General features: G+C 43.5%; 1 protein-coding gene across 1 annotated transcript in view; it reads left to right on the top strand.

Moving 5' to 3' along the window:
* The window catches only part of LOC149452127 (RAS guanyl-releasing protein 2-A-like), a 181510-nt gene that overhangs the window by 115932 nt on the left and 40726 nt on the right, over positions 1-24852 (top strand). The window contains exon 4 of the mRNA XM_089689742.1: positions 14092-14158. Coding sequence (XP_089545868.1) covers positions 14092-14150 — 59 coding nt within the window. The 3' untranslated portion in view covers positions 14151-14158. The remainder of the gene's footprint in view (positions 1-14091; positions 14159-24852) is intronic.

The raw sequence follows: 24852 nt of genomic DNA, 5'->3' as shown, positions 1-24852 counted from the left end.
GATAAATAAATATATTTTATAAAAAATGCAAATGTACAAAACGCGTTTATGCAACTTCCGGTTGTGACCCTAAATGTGTGACGTCACTTCTGGTGTGGCGTTCCGTGGCCATCTTTAGTATGGGCAAAGAGGTCTGATTTTTACAATTTTGCCAGTTCTTCATTGCCAAAGCTGAGCAATTGTGTCTGCCTAGCTGGAATTGTCATAGGAGCTATTGGAACAAGTTTGAGTCCTGATTTATATACAAAAAGGCTTTTTATTCAGTTTGAAAATGTGAGTGTATTTGGAGCATTAAATAGTTTTTAACAGTATTACGCTATTTTGGTATTTTGCATTTTTCTCATCCATCCATCCATGAGAATGCACTCGGGGTAAATTAAGGAGGAATCATGAGCGAAGGCTTGAGAGTAATTGGCTTGTCATAAAGTACCCCTATCCATCCATCCAGGAGTGAGAGTTTGGAGGAAGATAAGGGTGGATTACTATCTGTGATGTAGTAGAGCAAATTACCCTATGGAAATTGGGGCTTAATTACTTTATGTGAGTGTAAGAAAGGTTTTTTTTTTTTTACATTTTTTATAAAATATATTTTTTATCGGTATATAGCAATATATCATTGGCATCTTTTTTTTTTTATGTTTTTCGCTATATGAGGAAATATCTGGGAAGGAGAGTCAGTGCAAAATCTCATAAAGAGTAATATCTCTGAGGACACCACACCCTACCTGCAGGCATGCCTTTTTTGCATATTAAAGACATACCAGTTTGGGAGTTCACAGCATTTGGTGAGTGTGGATCTGCAAAAAGCTTTCCACAGAAGATGTGAGCAAGCTGGAAAATGTATAAAGACTGAGTAAATAATAATTTTTTCACATTTTTTTGGGGACATTGGACTTTAATTTTGGACTTTTTCTTTGGACTTTCACATATAATTTTTCACAGTTTTGATTATTTGTATTATTTGTGCTGTATTATTTTTATTATTATTTTTTGATGTTTAGTCATTCCTTGAACAGCAGCAGAATTTTTCACTTAAATTTTCACTTATTTCCTTGGCGCAAGTTTGATACATATTTGTGTAAGACAGAAAATACACCAGATAAAAGACCAGGGCATCATTGTGAATAGTAAGAATCCCTAAGCCTCCCCCCATTATAGTATTGAGGAAAAAAAAAGCTTTAGAGGAGTTCAATGCAAAATTTTGGCTTACCATGCTAGACCTACAGTGTGGATACTACCAAGTTCCCATGGCACTTGAAAATCAGGACAATACAGCCTTTTATATGTCCTTTTAGTCTTCTATCCATTTACTTGTATGCCACATGTGCTCTTTCACCATTCTAAAAGGCAATGAAAACATTTTGGCAATGTCTTGTGTACCTCAATGATATTACTGTGTTTGGGGCTACACTAGAAGAGCATAAAGAACACCCCAACTAGTATTAGATTGGCTAAAAGAAGAGGGACTGAAATTGTCAGCAGACAAGTTCAAGTTTTGCAGGTCGTTAGTCACCTATGTGGGTCACATCATCTCTGCTGAAGGAGTGGCCACTTATCCAGCAAAAGTTGAAGCAGTGACTGCTATTCTAGTTGCTATTCTAGTTGGTCTAAAACCACTTTTGACCTAAAGGACGCTTTTTGGACACCATGGACTTTTCTCAGTTTCCAGGCAGAAAGAACGGTAAAAATGCAGGTAGGGCACAGGACAAAGCGCTAGGGACAAAATGTATGTGAAACGGTTTGATACAGTAATGTTATACTATGAGATTTTAGTGTATTGAGTGAATGTCACTTTTACAATTTATTAATTTCCTGCTGGTTCAGTCCCCCGTACGTCCCGACGCTCGCAGGGAACAGAACCCGGAAGACAGATGCCGGCATAGGCCAGAGGAGATGGCCGGGGACGCTGCAGGGGGGACATCGCGGGCGCATAGGACAAGGTAAGTGATCGAGGGAATCCCTTAGCAACGCTGCAGGGTAATCCCGAGTGTAGCTTGGGGTTACCGCTTCTGGTACTGAAGCTTAACCCCGCGCTACACTCGGGAATACCACCAGGGGTGTTAAAGAATGAGTTCATATCCAAAAACACTGGATGTTGGGGCAGGTCCACCACTTATGGAGAGTGGAGCTCATTTCAGAGTGACACTCAGGCACTAAGTGCCATCTTGCAAACACTTTGTACCCTGCTTCGATCAGGGCGACATTCGTAATGCCCTTGTGCATGCGTGTAGACCAAGTCCTCCAGTCCTCCACATCAGGGGTGATACCCAAGTCCCTCTCCCAAGCAATGTGATAGGGAAGTTTCGACGGGGGAGAAACAAAAGATTTATACAGTGTGGAGGGTCTCTCGTACACATCGGTTTTTGAATTGTGTTCAGACTGTACGATTGGAACTTTTCTTCTGAAGAGAACATAGGAAATTATGTATTTGTTGTAAGTGAAAGCTCTCAGAGGGGGGCATCTCTAAATACTGTGCATAGTATGAGGAGGGACATACTCCCCTTTAGTCAGAAAAATGTCCTATATGATAGAGATCCTTGTTCGTCCACCAACTGAAGTGAGCGGATGACATGCCTGGTGGAGGGGGAAATGATGGGCCACCATCTGCAGGTTGATTCCCATAGACCTATAAGTGGGAAAGTGTTGGGCACAAAATGTCCCTTTGATATTTCGAAGGGAGCGAAAGCACTAAGTCTGTTAACAATAGGGAGCAAGCTTGAGCTTCTATAGATACCCAGTCTGGTCTATAGTGTTTGTGATGGAATTGTCAAGGTCCTACCTTTCCCCAGAGGTTATGCTGCTCCATGTGCTGGCATCCATCTTGGGTTTCTGCAAAGCATGGTGGGAGCCTTTTATGCTTTCAGGCCTCTGCGGTCCATCCCCCAGAGGGGCGTGGTTGATCACATTTAAGCCTGTTGTCTGCACTTGCTCTTTGCATTCGTGTCCTGTATGTTGCCTTGCAGCAAGCTCTTGTTCTATTCTCATTGCTCTCCTGGTAACCGACTCGGCTTGGACAAGACTATTCTCTGCTTTAACCCTTTACCTGACCTCCCGTTGCTGAACCCTGCCCATGACCTGAGTATTCTTTGCCTACCGTCTTGTACTGTCTGCTCCGTTATAGACCCGGCCTGTCTGACCACGCTACACGTTTTCCCATTTAGCTCCCACCAGCTGTACACCATTGGCGGCAGTTGTTACCTCAGCTGGGGTTACTCGGGGGCCGCGACATGGTCTCAGGCTGCATCAAGTCCATCCCCACCATCAGGGGCCCTGGTGAAGGGCGCCCTGAGGGACTCTGGTCTGTGGGTAGTTGCTGTCGTCAGTCGCTGCGTGTCCTTACCATAGGCCTGCCTACCCATTCCATCGCTCCTGCCCTGACATTACATGAATGCCATAAATCCTGACGGTGCAGGTACGCCTTCGCTTCCCATGTTAGTCGCCAGATTTGATCAACAGAATCTCCTGTTGGCTCAGTTTGCTCAGGCGTTGCATACTCTGCTTGCACGCACCGCGCACCTTGCTCCTGGTGCTATTAGGCTGGTTTTCACTCCGGTGGTTGCTCCCGCTACTGCTCCGGTTGTTGCGCCTACCGCCGCAGCTGCTGCTGCACCCGCGGTGCCCAGAGGTATGACCGGTTCAGCCCCGCTTCCACAGCGCTTTGGGGGTGAGCCGAGTCAGTGTCGTGGGTTCCTCAACCAGGTGGGCATTTATTTTGAGTTAATACCCCACGCTTTTCCTACTGAGAGGTCAAAGGTGGGCTTCCTAATCTCGCTGCTCTCAGATAAGGCCTTGGCCTGGGCAAATCCCTTATGGGAGAACAATAACCCGGTGATTCATAAGTTTTCCGGTTTTGTCGACGCCTTCCATAGGGTATTCAACGTGCCGGCTCGCTCCGCCTCGGCTGCCAAGCTGCTCATGTCCATGCATCAGGGTTCACGGACCGTTGCCAAGTACGCCATAGAGTTTCGTACCCTGGCGGCAGAGGTGGGCTGGAACAATGGGGCTCTGGTGGCTGCTTTTTCTCATGGCCTTTCAGATGCGTTGAAGGACGAGATTGCAGCTAAGGAACTGCCTGTGGAGCTGGAGGCACTCATTTCCTTCCTAATCCTGATTGACACCAGGCTCATGGAGAGGCCTCACTCAAGGAGCGCCTTCGGAGGCATCCCAACCGACTGGCGCCTGCGTTTTCTGTCCCACCCGTTCCTCCCTCTCCTCCCATTCCTCCTGGGGATGGCTTGTCTGGTGGTGAGCCCATGCAGCTGGGGTTTGCTCGCCTTTCCAAGGGGGAGCGGGCCACTTGGCGTCGGGAGGGTCGCTGCCTGTACTGTGGCCTCGGTGGGCACTTTCGGCAGTCCTGTCGGGTCCGTCCGGGAAACGTTCACACTTGAGATCCTGTCGAGGACAGATCTTGGGTGGAGTTTCCTCATCCCCGGCGTCCCGCAAAGATAAACCACTGATCACTGTTGTCCTCTCTTAGGCGGAGGGCTTGGTGACGGCCTAGGCGTTGGTAGACTCTGGTGCCGGCGGGCTGTTTATGGACAGCTCGTTTGCTGCCCAGTACTCCATTCCCCTGCAGGCTCGAGGTACCCCATTGGTCCTCGAGGCGATAGATGGCAGGCCCCTGCAATCGCTGCAGGTTACCCACGAGACCCTGCCGGTTGAAGTAGCTATTGGGGCTGTTCACAGGGAGTTGGCCTGTTTCCAGGTAATTACTTCCCGCACTATTCCATGGTTTTAGGGTATCCCTGGCTCCAGAAGCACAATCCGACCTTTAATTGGCGAACGGCCGAGATTCTCTTGTGGTCTCCACAGTGTGGGGCCGGGTGCATCCGTGGGCCGGTTAAGGTGTTGTGTGCCTCCTCGGACTCTGTGTTACCTGTGTTACCAGAGGTCTAGCGCCACGGGTGTTTGCTGATTCACCATTGGGGTATATGGTGCTGCTGGTGCCTGCCTTGTTTTCAGAGTGCCTTATCCTTTTAGGAGGGACCCTTTCCTCCTCCGATTTGGTCACTGATCCACTGATTTTGACGGGTTCGTATGCTGAATTGGAATCGGACTGTGAGATCTCCCTGCTGCTCTCATCCATCATACTGAAGATTTGAAATGCCTCCTCACTAGTGTAAATATTTTTGGACATGGCTGGCTTTGGTGATACTGGGACAGGTAGACTGTTGATGGTGGTTGAGTGATGGGTACTCTGCTGATGTGAGGCTGTGTGACGGGTGCACTGCTGATGGGCCCTGGTAAACAAATTCCTAAAGGTCTGTGCCTTTTTAGGAAGATTTTTTTTTTCCCCATGGGATTTACAAAGAATGCTGGACATGTAGTTGCATCCTCCACTTTTTCTAGATAAGACTCTTTCAGTATGTCTAGAAAAACTGATAGCAGTGTTCTTAAGGCTTCCATGTCTATGAGAAGGATCTCAAATATTTATTTATAGGTAAAGTTGATCCAAGGAATATCCGATTGCCTTTTGGGGGATCAGGAAGGATTGTGTTTCCCTGCAGAAGCAAACTGGATCATGCTTTGCTGTTTTTGCCTTCCTCTGGATCAATTGTGGGTATAGGATTGACTTTTTTTTTGGTTGAACTGGATGGACTTGTGTCTTTTTTCAGCCAGACTATGTAACTATAAAAGCGTCAGGCTGTAAACGGCACTATATTGCCAAAAGTATTGGGACGCCTGCCTTTACACGCACATGAACTTTAATGGCATCCCAGTCTTAGTCCATAGGGTTCAATATTGAGTTGGCCCACCCTTTGCAGCTATAACAGCTTCAATTCTTCTGGGAAGTCTGTTCACAAAGTTTAGAAACATGCTTGACCATTCTTCATTTGTGAGGTCAGGCACTGATGTCGGACGAGAATGCCTAGCTTGCAGTCTCCGCACTAATTCATCCCAAAAGTATTCTATCAGGTTGAGGTCAGAATTCTGTGCAGACCAGTCAAGTTCCTCCACCCCAAGCTCGCTTATCCATGTCTTTATGGACCTTGCTTTGTGCACTGGTGCGCAATCATGTTGGAAAAGGAAGGAGCCATTCCCAAACTTTTCCACAAAGTGGGGAGCGTGAAATTGTCCAAAATGTTTTGGTATGCTGACATCTTAAGAGTTCCTTTTCACTGGAACAAAGTGGCCAAGACCAACCCCTGAAAGACAACCCCACACCATAATAACCCCGCCAGCAAACTTTACACTTGGCACAACACAGTCAGGCAAGTACTGTTCTTCTGGCAACTGGCAAACCCAGACACGTCCATCAAATTGCCAGACAGAGAAGTGCAATTCGTCACTCCAGAGAACACGTCTCCACTGCTCCACTCCAGTGGTGGCATGCTTTACACAACTGCATTCGATGTTTTGCATTGCACTTGGTGTAGGGCTTGGATGCAGCTACTCAGCCATGGAGTCCCATTCCATGTAGCTCTCTTGTGTTAATTTGAAGGCCACCTAAAGAATGGAGGTCTTTAGCTATTGACTCTGCAGACTTACAATGTCCTTTATGGCAATTGCATTGACATCAGTCAAGGTACTGTACTCTGGTGGGCTTATAGGTTGAAGATTAATCCACCAATTGATCACTGAGCCCACTTGACCAGATGTATTATCTACTCATGGGCAGAATTCAGAGGTCCAGAATTATTCTGCAGAACAGCAACCAGGTCCATATACGGCACATTTCTAGCCTATTACAAACCATTTCTAGCATGTTACAAAGTTGATCACACAGCATTGACATCATTGTCAATAGGAGTTTTGCTTCAGACCTAAACAAATTTAATGATATATTGATTAGAATAGCATTACCCTTGTTTTTTGCGGGCTACATCCCATGCGTGTAGGATGTCATGTTTGTGTCAGGTATACATACCGAACAGTAATTTTCCTTTCCTGCAGTATACAAATCCCTCCCAAGGGCTTTGCAATGAGTAATGAGTATAGTAATGAGAATGCCCTTTGTGGGAGGTGATATATTTTATATAGTATAATGGTCCTGCGATTGGGTGGGGGACGGAGCAACACCCATGTGTGTATGAACACATATACAGGTATAGCTTCTTAAAGCAGATGATGACACTTGCAACTTTTTATTCTTTATAATATTTTGTGTAAATGTTTATAAAATTGATATTTCTGAATATAATAAAAATATTTTATATTTATATAAAATAGTGATTCTTTATACATATTCAAGTGATTCTTTGATGTCATGCTTGCATCTTTAATTATTCACACACTTATACGCAGATAATCACACACACAAAATTATTTTATTGCACACAAATGCAGTGCAATCTCCATTTTTTGAAAGCTATAAAGGATGTGTGAAGTAAATGAATACCAAATATGTCAAACCCACCCACCGAATGGTAATAATCTAGAACACCCCAAATTGTACATGTTTGCTGCTCATGTAAATGTTCATTGTAAATATTTGCTGCTCATCAATTTAGCATTTAACATAAATAATGGCTGTACAATTATTCCTTCCACTCTGGAGTACGCCAAGATACCATTTGTGTTATGCAATCAGTTTTTAGGTATTTAAAAGCAGCTTAGGTGTGCTCATGATTACATATTCTGTAATCGCATGCACATATTTGTGATTACAATTTTTTTTTCTACCTACAGTGACTTTATACAGTTGTGCTCAAAAGTTTGCAAACCCTGGTAGAAATCATGAAATTTGGTTTTGATATTTAAAACATGACTAATCATGCCAAAAAGCTCTTTTATTGAAGGATAGTGATCTTATAAAGCCATTTATTATCACATTGTTGAGGTGGCTCCTTTTCATATCATAATGATTACAGAAATCACCCAAATGGCCCTGATCAAAAGTTTACATAGTGACACACACAGGTTAAACTGGCAATTAAAGGTTAATTTCCCACATCTATGGCTTTTTAACCACTTGACCTCCGGAAGATTTATCCCTCTTCATGACCAGGCCATTTTTTGCTATTTGGCATTGCTCTACATTAACTGGTAATTGAGCAGTCATGCAACACTGTACCCAAACAATTTTTTTTTGTCACACAAATAGCTTTCTTTTGATGATATTTCATCACCACTGGGTTTTTTTGGGGGATATAAACAAAAAAAATAAACAAAATTTAGGAAAAAAACAATATTTTCTACTTTGTTATAAAAAAAAAGTCCAATAAACTCAAACTTCATCATAAATTTAGCTCCAAATGTATTCTGCTACATGTCTTTGGTAACAAAAAAATCCCAATAAGTGTATATTAATTGGTTTGTGTGCAAATTATAGCATCTACAAACTATGATATAGATACTGGAATGTATGCAGCTTTCTGACTGCCTATCACAATTCTTGAGGTGCTAAGATGCTAGGGTAGTACAAACACCACCCAAATTAACCCTTTTCAGAAAGTAGACACCCTAAGCTATTTGCTGAGGGGCATGTTGAGTCCATTCAAGATTTATTTTCTTTGGAAAATGACAAAAAATATGTTTTAACGCAAAGTTCTCCACCTAGGACACCACATAGCGTGATACTGCATAAAGGGGTGATTTTTATTTCCACAGAAAACAGGTAATAAAAAAGTAAAAACACACTGACAATTAATGTTCAGGATGGTCACCAGCGGTGGCGTGATGTCTAGGATGCTGTAGCCTACTGACGCGTTTCGTGCTAGGCACTTAGTCATAGGGTGCGGGCTTACCCTATTACCTGTTTTCTGTGGAAATAAAATCACCCCTTTATGCAGTCTCACGCTATGTGGTGTCCTTCATTGGGCTCTCGTTGTGAGCACCCTCATTTGCAGAGCCCACTATAGTGATGACCCAATGCAGTGATACATACTAAGGGACCCCAGAGAACCTTACACAGATGTGACCAGACGCTGTGACACCTGCTTAAGGACCCTAAGGGTGTATTGGAACCTGGCCAAACCCGGGAGCAGATGACCTGAGTATACCTGATGAGACGATAATATCTCAAATATGTGTTTATAGCGCATTATTCAGTCACTTCATCTGGCACCCTTGGATCAGTTACCCATGCATGTTGATTGTGATCTTGAAGGGATCCTCATGTCCTTTTTTGGGACAGTTTATCACCATATACCTGTATTATCACCTAGTGGTGATATACCTCACACAGCATAATTATTTATTTATTCTTTTAATTATTATCTCAGATGGTTATGATAAAAATATTAGTGATCACTTTGCACTTTATTATGTATACTGTCTTGTCTTCTTCTAATATTCACATTTGAAGGTTGTTTTTGATTACCTTTGGTGTTCCAGTGGCTATTTCTTGAAGTAGCGCTCGCTGATACTCTGTTTTAGTCAAAGGAAGGTGTTTGGCAATTAAGATGGCAACTCCTTTAGAGTTGGCAAAGGGATTGGGGGCATGAAAGACTGTCGGAAAGCATACATCATAAAGTTTGGGGACTGAGTCCTGTCGGAAATGCGTCTCCTGGAGGAAAACCACATCTACCTTATGTTTATGCATGTAAGAGAGCAAGAGGGACCTCTTTTCAGGAGTATTTAAACCCTTTGCATTAAGAGAGATGACTTTTAAGGTCGAGTGACCTGACTTAGATCCAGGGGTGGTCATGATGACAAGGGGAGGAGGGGAGAAACCAGGAGAGGGACAGAAAGAGAGAGGAAAAAAAGAGGGGGGGGGGGATTGGTGAAGGGAGAAAACAAGAAGGGGGGGGAAGCGGAATGAAGAGTGAAGGGGGGGAAAGGGAAGAGGTAGGGCAAGAGAAGGGAAAACAAGGAGAAGAAGGGGGGCAAAGAGAGGGTGGGGGGAGATATGAGATAAGGGGAAAGAAAAGACAAAAAAAAAGGGAGGGAAGGGAGGAGGAGTAAGAAAAGAGGGCGTGAGAAAGGAAGTGTCTGGAATGGGACAGTGGAAGCTCAGTGAGCCCAGTGTGAGGCCGAAAAACTGACAATAGGGGATCCGCCGGTCGGGAGATCCAAGTGCTGTGAGTGTAGTGGATCGGCTATAGCGGTGGCCGGGTGGCTACGTGCGCCCACCTCACAGCGAAGGTGATATCAAAGCGACTCATGCCACCGAGGATGAAGTCTTCTTGCTGGGTGGACTTGCTAGACGCATGTGTAAGGAGTCAGGGTGGTCTGTGTATAAAACATCTGGTATCGGATAACTATTAGTTGAGTGTGTAGGAGAGGAGAAAAGGCAGCATGTTTTCCCAGGACAACAAGGATAATGGGTGGGGAAGAGGGAGAAGCCTCAGGAGCGCATGTGAGGCCCTAAATGTGATGAATCTTAGCATGAAAGCCTACAGTGGTTGGGCTGCTCACAAGGAAACCCCGAGGAGCCTTGTTCAGGAGACACCGATGATCCTTGCTCATCCTGGGAGGGGGGGCAGGCACGGGGACCAAATGAGGATAAGGCCTAAAGAATCAACAGTAATATAACTGCAATGCAAGCAGTTAACATTAGGTATGCAACAGGAAGAATCAAACAACAAAGCATAAAATACATATCACATAAACCTGGAGACCTTGAGAGGTCCAGAGGTGAGCAGCACAATCAGTTCAGATGGGCTAATTTGTCTCCAGTTGTATATTAAAGGAGGGGGAATGGAAGGAAACTTCGATCCTGTCCGGAACCCCAATACTTGGGGGTCCAGGCCAGAAGAACGTGATCAGATAAGATTTGAATCAGGTGGTTCTAAGTATGGAAATTCAAGGACCTAAAGAACCAGTGTAGGCGCTGCTTGCTCATGGATACCACAGACATAGCAACTTTTCAACCTAAAGCTATAGCCCCCTCCTCCCTCAAATGTCCCTCCCACCAACCCCTACCAGAGTCCCTTCTGCAAAGGATAAGTGTTGCTTGGAGGGTCTTGCTGGGGACATTGGGGTCATCCATCAGAGTTCCACGTGGGGCGAGCCAGCCTCGGTGTTGAGGGTGAAGGTCTAGGTGCTGTGGTGGGCAGGCGATGAAGCCCATGGATCCAGAGTGGTAATCCATAGCTTGACGTGTGAGAGGAATAGAAATGCTGAGGACATCTCAGAGCCTCTCAAAACCAAAGGATGACAGTTGTTTAAGTAGGGGGTTGAGGAAGCTGAGCAGAGGGTGTCCAGGTGTCGCAAGGTTGTGGCTCAGTTGAAGGATCCAAGATATAGCTGTGAGGTGTTGCAAGGTGGGGGAAAAGGTCACAGCAGGAAATGAAGCAGGCACTATGCGGGTGCGATGGGGATAAGATCCGCTGAGCCACCGGGTAGGCCGCGCAGATCATGCAGAGGATTTCCAAGAGACTTGAATCAGTGTGACCTGAGAGAAGAGGGAGTGGAGGGGATGTGGAGGTTCCAGGGTGTAAGGTACATAAATGTAGGTTGGTACCTGAACCCGGGCACACCAAGCAAATTAGCTCAACAAAGAAAAAAAAGAGAAAAAGAAAAGGAAGGGTGGGAAAACCAATGGGGGGGGGGCCAACACCTCTCGGCAGGGCCACCGGTGTGCTGGCGATGCGGTCGGGCTGTTCACCGTTGCAGGTTCTCTGTTAGAAGGTCTTGGAGACGTCTCAGGAAAGGAGTGGCGACGACGGACAGATTGACCTTGCCAGTCCATGTCGTTGGATTCTATTCTGCCTTCCAAGATGCTTGGCAGACGCATTGTTCTATACCAGTCTGGAAGATCAATTATTGGGATCTCTAAGGTGGAACAAAAATGCGGCAGATCTTCCGGGACCCTCAGATAGGCTGTGTGACCTTGTGCTTGGGCCGAGAGGCAGAAAGGGAAACACCATCTGTAAGGAATGTTGGAGAGCGTAGTGAATCTAGGAGGGGGCGGAGTTCTCGCCTTTGTTGCAGAGTGAGATTAGAGAGGTCTTGGAATATATGAATCTCTGTGCCACGATATAGGAGGCGTCTCCTATCTCTAGCGCTTCTCAGGATGTCTTCTTTAAGCGGGAAATGTACTAATGTCCCGTGGTGGGTCGGTGTCCCTGCCCCTGGGCCAAAGCGCTTTATATGCTCATTCTAAATCAATGGGGGATGCTGGCGGTGCCCCAGAAGATCAGTAAATATCGCCACAACCATTTTTGGGATATCACTTGTTCACGGGACTCCGGCAAACCACAAATTCTAATATTGTGTCTGCGTCCGCGATTATCCAGATCTTCTATGTGTCTGTAGAATTCACGGATATGGTGGAATGGGAGGCCGTCATCTGCTGTATTTCCGCTATGGCGTCTGCATGCTGTCTGTTAGCAAATTCCACCCCATTTATTCTGGTACCTAAAGTTTGAAGGTCCTCACGGAGGTCAGATAGTGCTGTAGTTAGGGTGATCTTTATGTCTGTAGCCACTGCATGGAGGTCTCTTAGGGAGAGTGTGTGATTCTCTGCAGAGAGATCATGCTGGGGCACTGTGTCAGCAGGAGTGTCTGCCCCAGGAGAGCTGGCTGCCATGGCTGATACAGCAGAAGGAGGGGGAGGGAGAGGGAGAAGGAGAGGGGGATGGCTTCAGCCTCTCCCTCTGCTGGGAGCGGAACAGCTCCTGGATATGGCGGGTCTGCTTCATGTTTGGAGCCCTCGGGGAACGGGAGCAGGATCCCTGTGTGTTCCGGTCCCCTTTCCTCATCTTAATCTGGGCACTGCTCACCCGATCCTCCTGGCTGTGGGTGCTGAGACCTCCGACCGGCGGGAGCTCCAGGATTACACGTCCATTGCGGCACTCAGCAAGCCACGCCCCCCTTGAGGTTCTTTTATTTTTTTTATAACAGAAGTGAGAAAAAAATTGTTTTTCAAAATTGTCTTTGTTTGTTTATAGCTCAAAAAATAAAGTGCGCACAGGTGATCAAATACCACCGAAAGAAAGCTCTATATGTGTGAAAAAAAGGACGTAAACTTCATTTATGTACAGTATTGCATGACCACGCAATTGCTAGTTAAACTAGTGCAGTGCTGTATAGAAAAAAAATTGTGTAATTGCAGTATCTATACCATAGTTTGTAGATGCTATAACTTTCACACAAAGCAATCAATATACACTTATTGGGATTTTTTGTTTACAAAAAACATGTAGCAGAATACATTTTGGCCTAAATTTATAACTAACTTTGGTCTTTGTTTGATTATAGCACAAAAAATAAAAAGCACACAGGTGATCATATACCACTGAAAGAAAGCTCTATTTGTGTGAAAAAAGGATGTAAATTTTGTTTGGGTACAGCATTGTATGACCGAGCAATTTTCAGTTGAAACAGTGCAATGCCAAATAGCAAAAAGAGGCCTGGTCATTAAGGGGGGGTAAATCCTCAGGATGGCAAGTGGTTAATCTGTATTGATTTTCTTTATATTGAGCAGTATAGTGGCTTAGCGGTTAGCACTACAGTTCTGGGGTCCCCAATTCGAACCCTGGTCCGGATACTATATGCTTGGATTTTGCAAATTCTCCCTATGCTTGCATGGGTTACCTCGTACTGTCCAAAGATGTGTTAGTAGGTAAACTGCTGCTGTCTTGGCTCTAGTAAGATAAATTGGCTCTTGGCAAGAGGCTACATTGCAGGCTCCTTTTGTTAGTATCTCCCTACATAGCCACTTATTTAAAAGCATAGACTACAAGACACATATTTTTTTATCATTACATTATTTCTGTGCAAAGCTATGTAGAAGGTAGGAACACCTTCTTATCCATAAGGAGACAAGGAACCCTAACCCTAAAGAAGATGAGGTATCAGCCTTGCTAATACATGTTATGAGAAAGTGGAAATAGTACAAAACAGCAGCTACAGTAACATGGACATGGGGATAGAATAAGGACATTTTCACAGTATGTATAATTATTTTACAAAACCAAATACAGAGGTTTGCTTTGATGAAATAATCTTTGTAAATACTAAAATGTGTTTACAAATCAGTAAATGTGACTTTCACCATTCAGTGGCGATGAAATAATCACAGTAAATTAAAACACATGTACCTGGAAGATTTACCTTGTCTGATTCATTGCCTTATAAATATGCCTGTAAAGATCAGTACTGTGGCTTTAAATCTCCTTTAATTTTAAACAAGCTTAAATTTCATTTTTTTTTTTTTGCACAGTTTGCTGTGTTAGTCTGTTTCTAACATATATTGTGTTTTAGAGGTAAAAGAAGAGGATCTGCAGGTTGAGGATGATGGCGTGTTTGATGATCGCTTATAACTAGCATGGTGAGTAATCGGGCTGATAAAATCAGTCCCATTTTGTTCTTTAGTAACTGTGAAAGCTAGTTAGAAATTCTATTAGAATTGTATGTGGGGAGGTACAGCATGGTGCAGGCAGTAAATAGAGTCCAGTTGCAGTAAAACTTAGAACTTGTACTGAACAGAATGCCGTTACAAACACCCTGGCAGGAGAGTGCCGCTAGAGAAGTAACTCACAGTTCAATGCAGTCATATGTGGCTGAGGAGAGGTGCTGACAGCATCTGTTTCAGAGGGTGAAGTGCAGTCTGGTCCATCCACTTCCAAGAGGAGAGGTGAGTCCCATTCTGTCCCTCCTCATCAGGAACCTTTCTCTACCGCTAGTTACTTTCCCTAACAAGTAGGGTCTCACTCCCTACACTAGCCACTCTCAAAATGCGCACAAAAACCCAGGGGCAGGGGCCTAAATAGACCTTACTGAGCCAAGATGGCTGCTGAGGGTCACATGGCCGCTTAGCTAATCAGAACATTGCTCCAATTGACCCAGAAAACTATAGAGAAAGCAGATTTCCCTAGGACTTCTTCTCCAGGCTGTTGTACCACTCAGTTTGATTGCCACCTACAGTGAAGAAAACAAACTGCACTTGCCTACACTCCCCCCCTGCCCATCTTTAACAGATGCTGTTCTCGGTATTGCAACACAATAATATGCCAACAGTGAGTAATAAAAACAAGTTAAGGCAGAACCAGTAAACATAGTTAAACAACATAATCAGGGAATCTTGCAGGAAATTTCCCACGATTAGGCCGCAAGGGGTGGTGTATGGCTGGGCCTTCATCAGTCACTTGGCAAAGGTTCATCTTCAGGTATTGATTGGGGGGCCACAGGTGGCATGGGGTCATCAATATTTTTACACTGCTCTTCACATGGGCCCCAAGTAGGATTTTCTTCTGGGCCAGCACCATCCAGCTCTGCTGGCATTTCAACTTTTGATCCCTCAGGCTCAGGACCACTGGGGACTGGAGGCTTCAGTTCAAGGGAAAACAGGAACCAGCCCAGAGGTGCCTCCTGTATCAGTGGGAGGTTGGTAGGGTCGAACACTTGCTACCCAGTGCACAAGGCCTCAACATATTTCAATACAATCGCTTCTTGACAAGGTCGAGTCCCTCAGAGATCAGGTCAGACAGGGGTAGGAGGGAATGGTTGCCCACCACCCAGTATGGGGTACACTCTTACTTAGACTTCAGCTTACTACCTCTGGTGTGTTTTGTGTTCTTCACTAACACCTGGTCTAGATGTTTCACATGGTCCTCAAATGTCTTGGATAAGATAATGATACAATCAAGATAGACTAGTACAGTCTCACTGATCTTCTTCGGGGTCCCTGCGCAGTAGGTCGTCCCCCCCCCCCTCTGGGGTTGGGGAGAGTGCTTTTTGAAAGTGGCTCTGCCTTGCTTTAAAGCATCTTGAGCCAGTTCCCTTTTGCAGGGCTGACAGTGGTGAGGGTGCCAAGGCCTCTTCCTTGAGGTACACTAATTCATACTTTTTGGCAACTGCAACAGTTACATCTGCTTCTTCTTGCTCTTCGGCAACTAAATCCAGCACCACCTCACAGAAGATTGTTGTAGGTTGTGCTTTAACCTTCTCGTGTAATGTTCTCTGGACTGGGCAAGGCTTCAGACTGTTTTGGCGGTTTTTCTCCCACACTTATTTACTTGGTTCTATCGAATATAAATGTAATAAGTGTTTACAACCTTTTGTCTATACATGAATTTAGCCATTCCTCATGTGGCTATTACCAATAATATCAAAGGATAACAACTGTGCAAAAATAAAGATCTAATTTATTCACTCAGCAAAGAAGCTGACTACTAATCAATTATGACAAAATAAATAGTAGCCGGTATAACTTTAAAAGTATTAATATTACACTGCAAATACAGAATGTTACCAATACAAAGAAGGATTACAAGAAATAAATAGTTACAGAAAAGAAGACAGAGCAATGGTGATACATTACAGACATCCTGATGTTCTGAGGTCTGGGCTCCGGGATGCACACAGAACAAAGAGAACGTGTCTTCCTTGTAAAAGCTGTTTTATGCCCTTTCCAAAAGACCATCCCTAGGCCCACCCACCCAAGTAACCTCCAATGGGGTGGGCTTCAGAGCAATGGTCAGTTTAGTTAAAGAAAAACAGGAAATTCCAGTTGCCTTCCATCCCCTTCACCTCCATTGAGTCTTTTGAAGTGTAATCCCCCACAGTCACAGTAACCTTCATGAAGGTGAAAATGACTATAGGCCCAAAATTGCCATTGCATTTCCCCCTAAAGTTCATTGGAGAACGTATGCCCTCCCTCAATGATTTTGTTCCCAACCATGACCACCCAGAAGGCCCAACCCGCCCCCACCAGCACTGCGGCCTCCTTTTCTTTCTTGATCACGATGGAACTCCTTATCTGTCCTGAGTAAACAAAGAAGTCCTGCTGCCTCTGAGACCTCACATTCGGACCATGAATGCCTGTGCTGTGATGTTTCCTCGTCCCTCTGCCTTGGAAGGATGTAACTCCAACATCGATGGCGGGATCCTGGTATCTTTAGTTCCGTAGCTTGGGAACACTGTGCAAAGATTGGATCAGATTGCGAAATGGCACTATTCAACATGGTGAAAGATAGTTGGGGAAGGTCTAGCATTTGCACCGCTGTCTCAAGAGATGACGTGGTGGTTGTTGTTTCTTCAGGTGGTGGTAGGGCAGGCCTCCAGACAATCATACATGGATACGAAAAAAAAAGGAGAATGTTATGAGGGAAATCAAGCGTGAAGCAGCTGTTTGGCCTTTAAGGTTAAGCATAGGGGTCTTAATGTGGGCAAGTAAAGTGGGATCCCCACAGGATGCAGAGTCTGAGCAACAGCCGGTATTTACCAGGGCCACTGAAGGTGGGGATGGCCGATGCTGCATGCTATTGCCAGGTCTCAGTCCCTGGGTTCTCCCCACCCATTCACAGGGCTCGGGTTGATGCTGTAGGAAGATTGAGGGATGTCTGCAGGAAGCAATTATAAGCCTGTGGATCCCCATCGGACTCTTGAAGCTGAGTCTGGCACGAATACCACAGCCTTATAATTCACAGCTCATTTATCCAAAAAAATTATATTCTAATGGAATATTAAACAAGGAAAAAGAGAGGAAAGAGTAATCAAAACAAAAGCATAAACAAAATGATATAAAAATAAAAAGGTACAGATTTAATACTCCTCCAACTACGACTTTTACTTTAGGATGGTGAAGAGCAATGAATCTGTATTCATACAAAAAAATGAGGTGAGAAAAAAAAATAATAAAAAAAATAATAATATATACTGTAGATATATAGTCCCCTTGGAAAACTGTTGGTAACTGCATTAAAACACAAAAACATTGCAAAAATTGCTGCAGTTACTTGAAGATAGACAATTCCTCCGCCATACTAGTAATCAACAGTATATTTGCAGGTGAGGTACACAAAAATGGAGAGCGTAAAAAAGAAATTGACTGAAAAAACTTAGAATTTAGATAAACCTGACTGCACTTTATTACTCCAATTTAGAGTCTTCTCCCTAAAACAACACAAGCAAAAAAAACAATAAAAAGGGGAAAAAAGAAACAAAGAACATCACGCGTTTCCTTTTTCTTTAACTTTGTTGTTTTAGGGTCCTCTCTTGAATGTGCAAAATTCTTTTGTGTTTGTCTGGGTCGGATCAGGTTCTTCAGAGAGCAGTTTCTGAGTTAATGGCCTCTCTGTTTCTCAATAGGAGATACCTCATTTTCCTGATGGTGATGCAGATTATTAATTGCATCAGGAAGAGCAACAGGGTTACACAAATCGGGTGAAGAGGGTGGAGTAAGATGTTTAAGAAAGCTGTGGCTTTAGGACTGTACCCAAAAAAACTCATCAGCATACCTTAGCATCTCTCTAATGTGTGTGTTACTTGGATTAATTGACTTTGATCCAAAGATATCACCTAAATAGACCACTCCACTCCTCCTAAGACATCCTGATTTCCAGCCTTCTTGTTACATCCTGCCATGATCATCATCAGGACTGCTCGAGAACCTCTGGAACTCCGCTCCCTAGTATGTCCAGCCAGCTCCTACCCTGTTCACCACTAGGTGATCTTAGAAAACTAATTTATTTAGGGGAACCTCATCTGCCTCCACCTAAAAACTATACCTCCGCCAGCTCCATCAGACCATCCACACGCAACTATTACCTTTTGTACCACCCCCACACTTTAGGTTAGAAGCCCCTTGAGCTGGGCCCTCCTATTAACGCTCTGCACAAACTGTTGGCGCTATCTAAAACCTGTTGCCTAAAACCAAACTTTTTAACTCTGCTCCAAATTCCAAAGGAAGTTTCTGTAGGTGTATGGGGGTGTCAGGATTGAGACTGAGCCTTTTCTCGGAGGTAATAGGGGTATATCCCTGTGTCTCTGCTATATCTATGCCAAAGACAGGAGATGAAGAGTAGACTCCACCAGGTAGTGTACCTCGCTGTGCACAAAGTCACCCATATATCGAATTTAGGGCATCATTAGACATTTGATACCGGCACCAATTCCCTTGCCCTAAGTATTCTATAACAAGGTTGGGACAATTCCTCAGCATCCATTAGACACGACCTTTCTTGGTGCTAGCATTGCTGTCTCCTGTAAAGCCCCAAGCATAACCCAACATCCTCCTTTCTGCAGCACCCATCAATATCAATCATCTGAGGATGTCCAGACTCATAAACCATCAAAACATGATGGACTTGGGGGTATAACACAGTAAAGTCCGATAGAATAGTACCCAAATTGACTGCAGTATACGCACGTTGTTCAGTCCCTGCAACTGGACACAGGGATGAGACAGTGTAAGTCAGGCTTTGATAGCCATGAAACTGAGCCATCCACCAATCCTTATGACTCACAGCAAACTTGGATACTACCATACCTGTGTCTCTGCAAAGTGGAAATTATCCCACTGAGAAACAGGCAATCATTCCTCCGAGGTCCTGGGACACCTCTGATTGTACCTGGGTCCTGGACAGAGCAAGTTGGATTTCCTGACCCCTTCACCAACATGTAGCAGACCTCCCAATTTGGTTCAGAGTACCTCCAGATCCATAGTGTAATATTAGTTGAGGTACACTAGGAGTCTAGGACAGGAAGGGCACCTATGGGTACGACCTGAGGAGACTACAGCATACCCGCATGTATCACAAGGTGAAGGGCTCTTGGATGAGCCAAGGCACAGTGTTCAAGGATCTGCTGCTATTGGGAATAATTGGTCAATAAACAAATAAGAATCCTTTGCCCTAGGCGCTGGGATCACTGAACAGTAGGGGGTACAATTCAAGTTGACAAGTGTGCATAGAGACACACAGATACTGGGGACAAATATACAAAAACACATGAAAACAGCCGTGCAAACAGAATTCTCTAGAAAGCAGGTAGGAGGTACACGGTGACACTGGACAGGAAACAGGCTTAAAATACAATTGGGTACACAAAGGCAGGCTGCTAGGAACAATAAGGTGACAAACCTATGGTAATTAGGCAAGCTTGAAAAGAGATACAACAACAAAGGACAACAAGGATCAGCCATACCTTACAAGTTAAAGCCACGGCACTACATATACCATCATTCCTACTGATCGTTAGGAATATCTTCACAAAACAATAAATGTAGTACCATTTTTTTAGCCTTATAGTGCAGTCCTAATTAGATTTCCATCTGAAAACTGGCTTTACCCAGTCGCCAATCAGTGGAGCAAAGAAACTCGTTCATACCAGAGCTCCATACATGTCAGATTAGAACATACAAGTGTACAATCCAAACACACACGTTCCTGCATTGCAAATGGCGGTGTGTATAAGTGGGTGCTGCAGCGACCGTCGGCTGGAACTGAACAGAATCGGCAAGGGAGATTGTCGCCAGCACACCGAGGATCACCGATATGGGTCCAAAAGTTTTAATGAATGATCACATAGTTACAACAAGACAATTAGATTAGAACATACAACACACGCAAGGTCTAGACCTGAACAGCAAGAAACAACCTTACTGACAAACTCAAACAAGCACCATCTAGCTAATGGGGGTGAAACTCCTAAACATGTACACATGAAAACAGACATTATAGGAAAAAGATCATTTTGGAACGAGATGATCGCTTTCTGTTCGGAAAGCCCTGAAAGCCAATGACAAAACCTGTGAGGTAAAACACCAATAAAATTTAGTAATAAAACATTACATTTTTCACCTAAAAAAAGATAATAAACCAATGGTTACGGACTTTACAACACCATCAGAGCTTACAGTGAATATTATAAAAAAAATCATTTTCTGAGATGTTTTAAGAGTGCACTTTTTCTATTACAAAAATTGTTGACGTCAACTAATTATTACCACGTGGATTTTGTTTATGGTATACCATTAATATCCCCCAAAAAATTGTTTACCATGGTTAAAATAAAAATGAGCAGCTCAAAACAAACATTTTAGCGTTGCCATTCATTTACAAAATGTTGTACTTCACCAGAGAAATTCTTCAAAACTTGTCTTTCTAGAAAAACAAACACATTATTGTGAATACAGCTCAGCACATTTGCATATGAATAGAGTCATTTCCACTCACAGACCTGGCTATACAGGAGGGGGGGGGGGGGGTCACTTGTTGGTGGGCTGTCAGTAACTGAGACATTACATTTTTGAAGCTCTGACAAACATTCCAGTTACCTTCAGACAACACAACATAAAATTCAATAAACACACTCTTACAATTTGTTATCTTAAAGACAAACTCTAGATACCATTAATACCAGCATGTCTTCTCCAATAACCTGTACTTTTTCTTTTTACTTAAAATAAAATCTATTTTGGAAGTTTGAGATTCCTTTAATGATTCCTCATTGCAGTTGCTTATTCTCAGCCTGTATAGATGCATTCTCTCCCTTCATATGCTGAAATCTAGGCCGTTCATACTTATTACACCTCGGCCATGTTCCAAAGCGTGCTGAATACACTTCAACATCACGCCTCATTGTCCTATATGGATTTTGTTTCACTACCTTATCAGCATAAGAGGATCGACAAAATCGTGCAATGTGGCCAAATAATCCACATGCATAACATTTGATCTTTTCTAAGGTGGTCCGGCATCTATTAACTAAAGGCTTTGTTTTAGACTGAGAATATTCAGTGACTGACACCTGATTAGCAACTTTTTCTGGCTGTGTACAAAATGAAGGGGCAGCTTTACAATCGCTCCTACCATCCAGAGATTTACAGATATTGTCACATGTAGAAGGGGCGGATTATTTCTCACTGAATTCACAAATACTTAAATCAGTCTTTTTATCATCTACTCTAATGGTAAAATGAGCAAGCTGCTTCTGGCAGTTGACAGAGAATTCATTCAATTCACTTTCTGCATTCTTCAATTTTTTCTACTGTAATCTATTTCCTCCTGTAATCTTTTGTTATCTCTTGTTAGCTGTTGGTGGCTAGCATCAGAATTGGTTACAGAAATTTTTAAACTACTCAGGTCGCTTTTGGATATTTCAAGAGCTTCTTTTAGTGATTCGTTTTGCAACTTCAGATGTTTGTATTGCTTAGCCATCCAACAGGCAGCAAAGATCAGTGGAGTCTTTCCCATACGCTTACTACAACTTTTCCCCCTAGGTTTTGATTTCGTATCTTCTTCTAACTCCAGTCTGGCCTTTCCCTGACTAACATCTCTGTTTTCCTCGTTCTTTTCCTGTTCCTCAGTCTTTTGGCCTTACCTTGTGTCTTTTTTGGCTCTCCCTTTTCATCAACTGCTGATAACAGGTCATATATCTGCTTGAGAATTCCACTGGCAAGGACTGGGTAACTGCATAAGGCCCAAGTCCTGACGATTGCTCATTGTCCCCCTGTTCATCATTGCCACAATTCTGGGGTATAGACTTTTGTAACTGTTCCTTCATACATCTACTTTCAAGTGTTGTTTGTTTGGAATGATTTCTCTTTTGATTCCATATTAAAAAACATTCTCTGCCTCCCTACTCATTGACTCTAACAGCCATATGCTCCAAGCATCTCTTTCATTTGGGCCTGTCATCTTTTTACGATGATCATACCAGAGGTCTTCCCAAGTCTTAGGTTTAAAAGTACCTCTTTTAGAAAACTTTATTCCAGTCCAGCACTCCCAATAATGTATATATACTACCACCCAGGGTCCATATTTACCTATCATCTCTTCCCTTGGGGTCAGTTGGCAGGGTTTGCCACACTTAGATGCCCTTCTTGAGTTGATACTGTTACCCATTCTTATGGATACCAGACCCTGGAATAATTTCCCAACCTTAAGCGGTTGCCCCCAGAAGTAGCTAATCTCTGGCCAGTGATTGGGTTGACAGGTACCGCCCCTGTCACCGTTGATGCTTTTCACTACTTGTCAGAACAAACTTTTAATTTTTCCCTATTCTGACTATAGTCCTTAAAACAGCCTGGGGATCACCCGAACTTGCCAATAGTTCAATCCCCCCCGTGGAAGTATTTCTAAAAGATTGCTTAGAGTAGGACTATTACTTCTATTATTTCAAAAAATTAAAGCAAACTTGGATAATCAAAAAATTATGAGTGCTTGGAGTGCATCAGGCAGGTGATTGAGGCACAGCTACTTGCAGTATGGTTTGTAGCAATTACAATATAGCTGTTGTTCACAGGTCTAAATACACGCTTACAATCCACAATTAGTAAATTACATAGAGGATAGATTGATACACAACAAGCTCATTCCATGTGATTTAGGCCCACAGGTGCGTTTCAATCGCAAAGATTGGGAAGCGGCTTGACCAAATCTCATCTGAGGGTCAACTGGAACAGCTTTTAGGCAGAATGGCACGGATCCTACTTTTTATTTCACTGCCTCCAAGAGTCCAGTCAGAGCCCTTTCATTCACACTTACACCCTGCTGCAGTAGGCGCAAACCAGCAGTTAGAATGTTTTCTCATACACTCTCAGTACAATTTTATTTCAATTATACTGTTCATAATCAGTCTCATCAAAATATTAGTAAAGACAAAAGGTAAAAATGACATTCGACAAAGCTTACTAGTCTAGGTATTTCAGACAGAAATGGAAGATGTGAAAACAAAGATAGATGTAAATAATTATCTATTCCACACAAGAAGTACCATTTACCTAAACATTCAGACTTCTTCATACGGGGCACCATCTGTTTTGGCGGTTTTGCTCCCACACTTATTTACGTGGTTCTCTTGAATATAAATGTAATAAGTGATTACAACCTTTTGTCTATACATGAATTTAGGCTATCCTCATGTGGCTATTACCAATAATATCAAAGGATAACAACTGTGCAAAAATAAAGATCTAATTTATTCACACAGCAAAGAAGCTGACTACTAATCAATTATGACAAAATAAATAGTAGACGGTATAACTTTAAAAGTATTAATATTACACTGCAAATACAGAATGTTACCAATACAAAGAAGGATTACAAGAAATAAATAGTTACAGAAAAGAAGACAGAGCAATGGTGATACATTACAGACATCCTGATGTTCTGAGGTCTGGGCTCCGGGATGCACACAGAACAAAGAGAACGTGTCTTCCTTGTAAAAGCTGTTTTATGCCCTTTCCAAAAGACCATCCCTAGGCCCACCCACCCAAGTAACCTCCAATGGGGTGGGCTTCAGAGCAATGGTCAGTTTAGTTAAAGAAAAACAGGAAATTCCAGTTGCCTTCCAACCCCCTTACCTCCATTGAGTCTTTTGAAGTGTAATCCCCCACAGTCACAATAACCTTCATGAAGGTGAAAATTACTATAGGCCCAAAATTGCCATTACAAGACCTACGATAAATTGATCCTTCACTATGTAATCAGAGCTAGTTGCACTATATTGTCAAAAGTATTGACACCCCTCCAAATTGGATTCAGGTGTTCCAATCGCCTCCATGGCCACAGGTGTATAAAATCAAGCACCTAGGCATGCAGACTGCTCCTATAAACATTTGTGAAAGAATGGGTCGCTCTCAGGAGCTCAATGAATTCAGCCGTGGCACCGTGATAAGTTGCCACTTGTGCAATAAGTCCATTTGTGAAATTTCCTTGATACTAAACATTCCACAGTCAAATATTAGCGGTATTATAACAAAGTGAAAGCAACTGGGAACAACAGCCATGCAGTGGTAGAAAACGTAAAATGACAGAGCGGGGTCAGCGCTTGCTGAAGTGCATAGAAGTCACCAACTGTCTGAAAAAGTCAATAGCTAAAGACCTTCAAACTTCATGTGGCCTTCATATTATCACAACAAAAGAGTGTAGAGAGCTTCATGGAATGGGTTTCCATGGCTGAGCAGCTGCATCCAAGACATACATCACCAAGTGCAATGCAAAGCGTCAGATGCAGTGGTGTAAAGCATGCCACCACTGGACTCTCGAGCAGTGGAGATATGTTCTCTGGAGTGACGAATCGCACCTCTTTGTCTGGCACTCTGTGTTGTGCCAAGTGTAAAGTTTGCTGGAGGGGGGATTATGGTGTGGGGTTGTTTTTCAGGGGTTGGGCTTGGCCCCTTAGTTCCAGTGCAGGGAACTCTTAAAGCATCAGCAGACCGATACATTTTGGACAATTTCATGCTCCGACATGACTGCGTACAAAGCAAGCTCCATAAAGACATGGATGAGTGAGTTT

Source organism: Staurois parvus, unplaced genomic scaffold (genome assembly GCF_062004578.1).
Source record: "Staurois parvus isolate SC_StPar_1 unplaced genomic scaffold, SC_StPar_1.0 ptg000495l, whole genome shotgun sequence".
Taxonomy (NCBI): domain Eukaryota; kingdom Metazoa; phylum Chordata; class Amphibia; order Anura; family Ranidae; genus Staurois; species Staurois parvus.
Note: the sequence above shows the minus strand (reverse complement) of the source record. Positions and strands in the feature narration are given on the sequence as shown.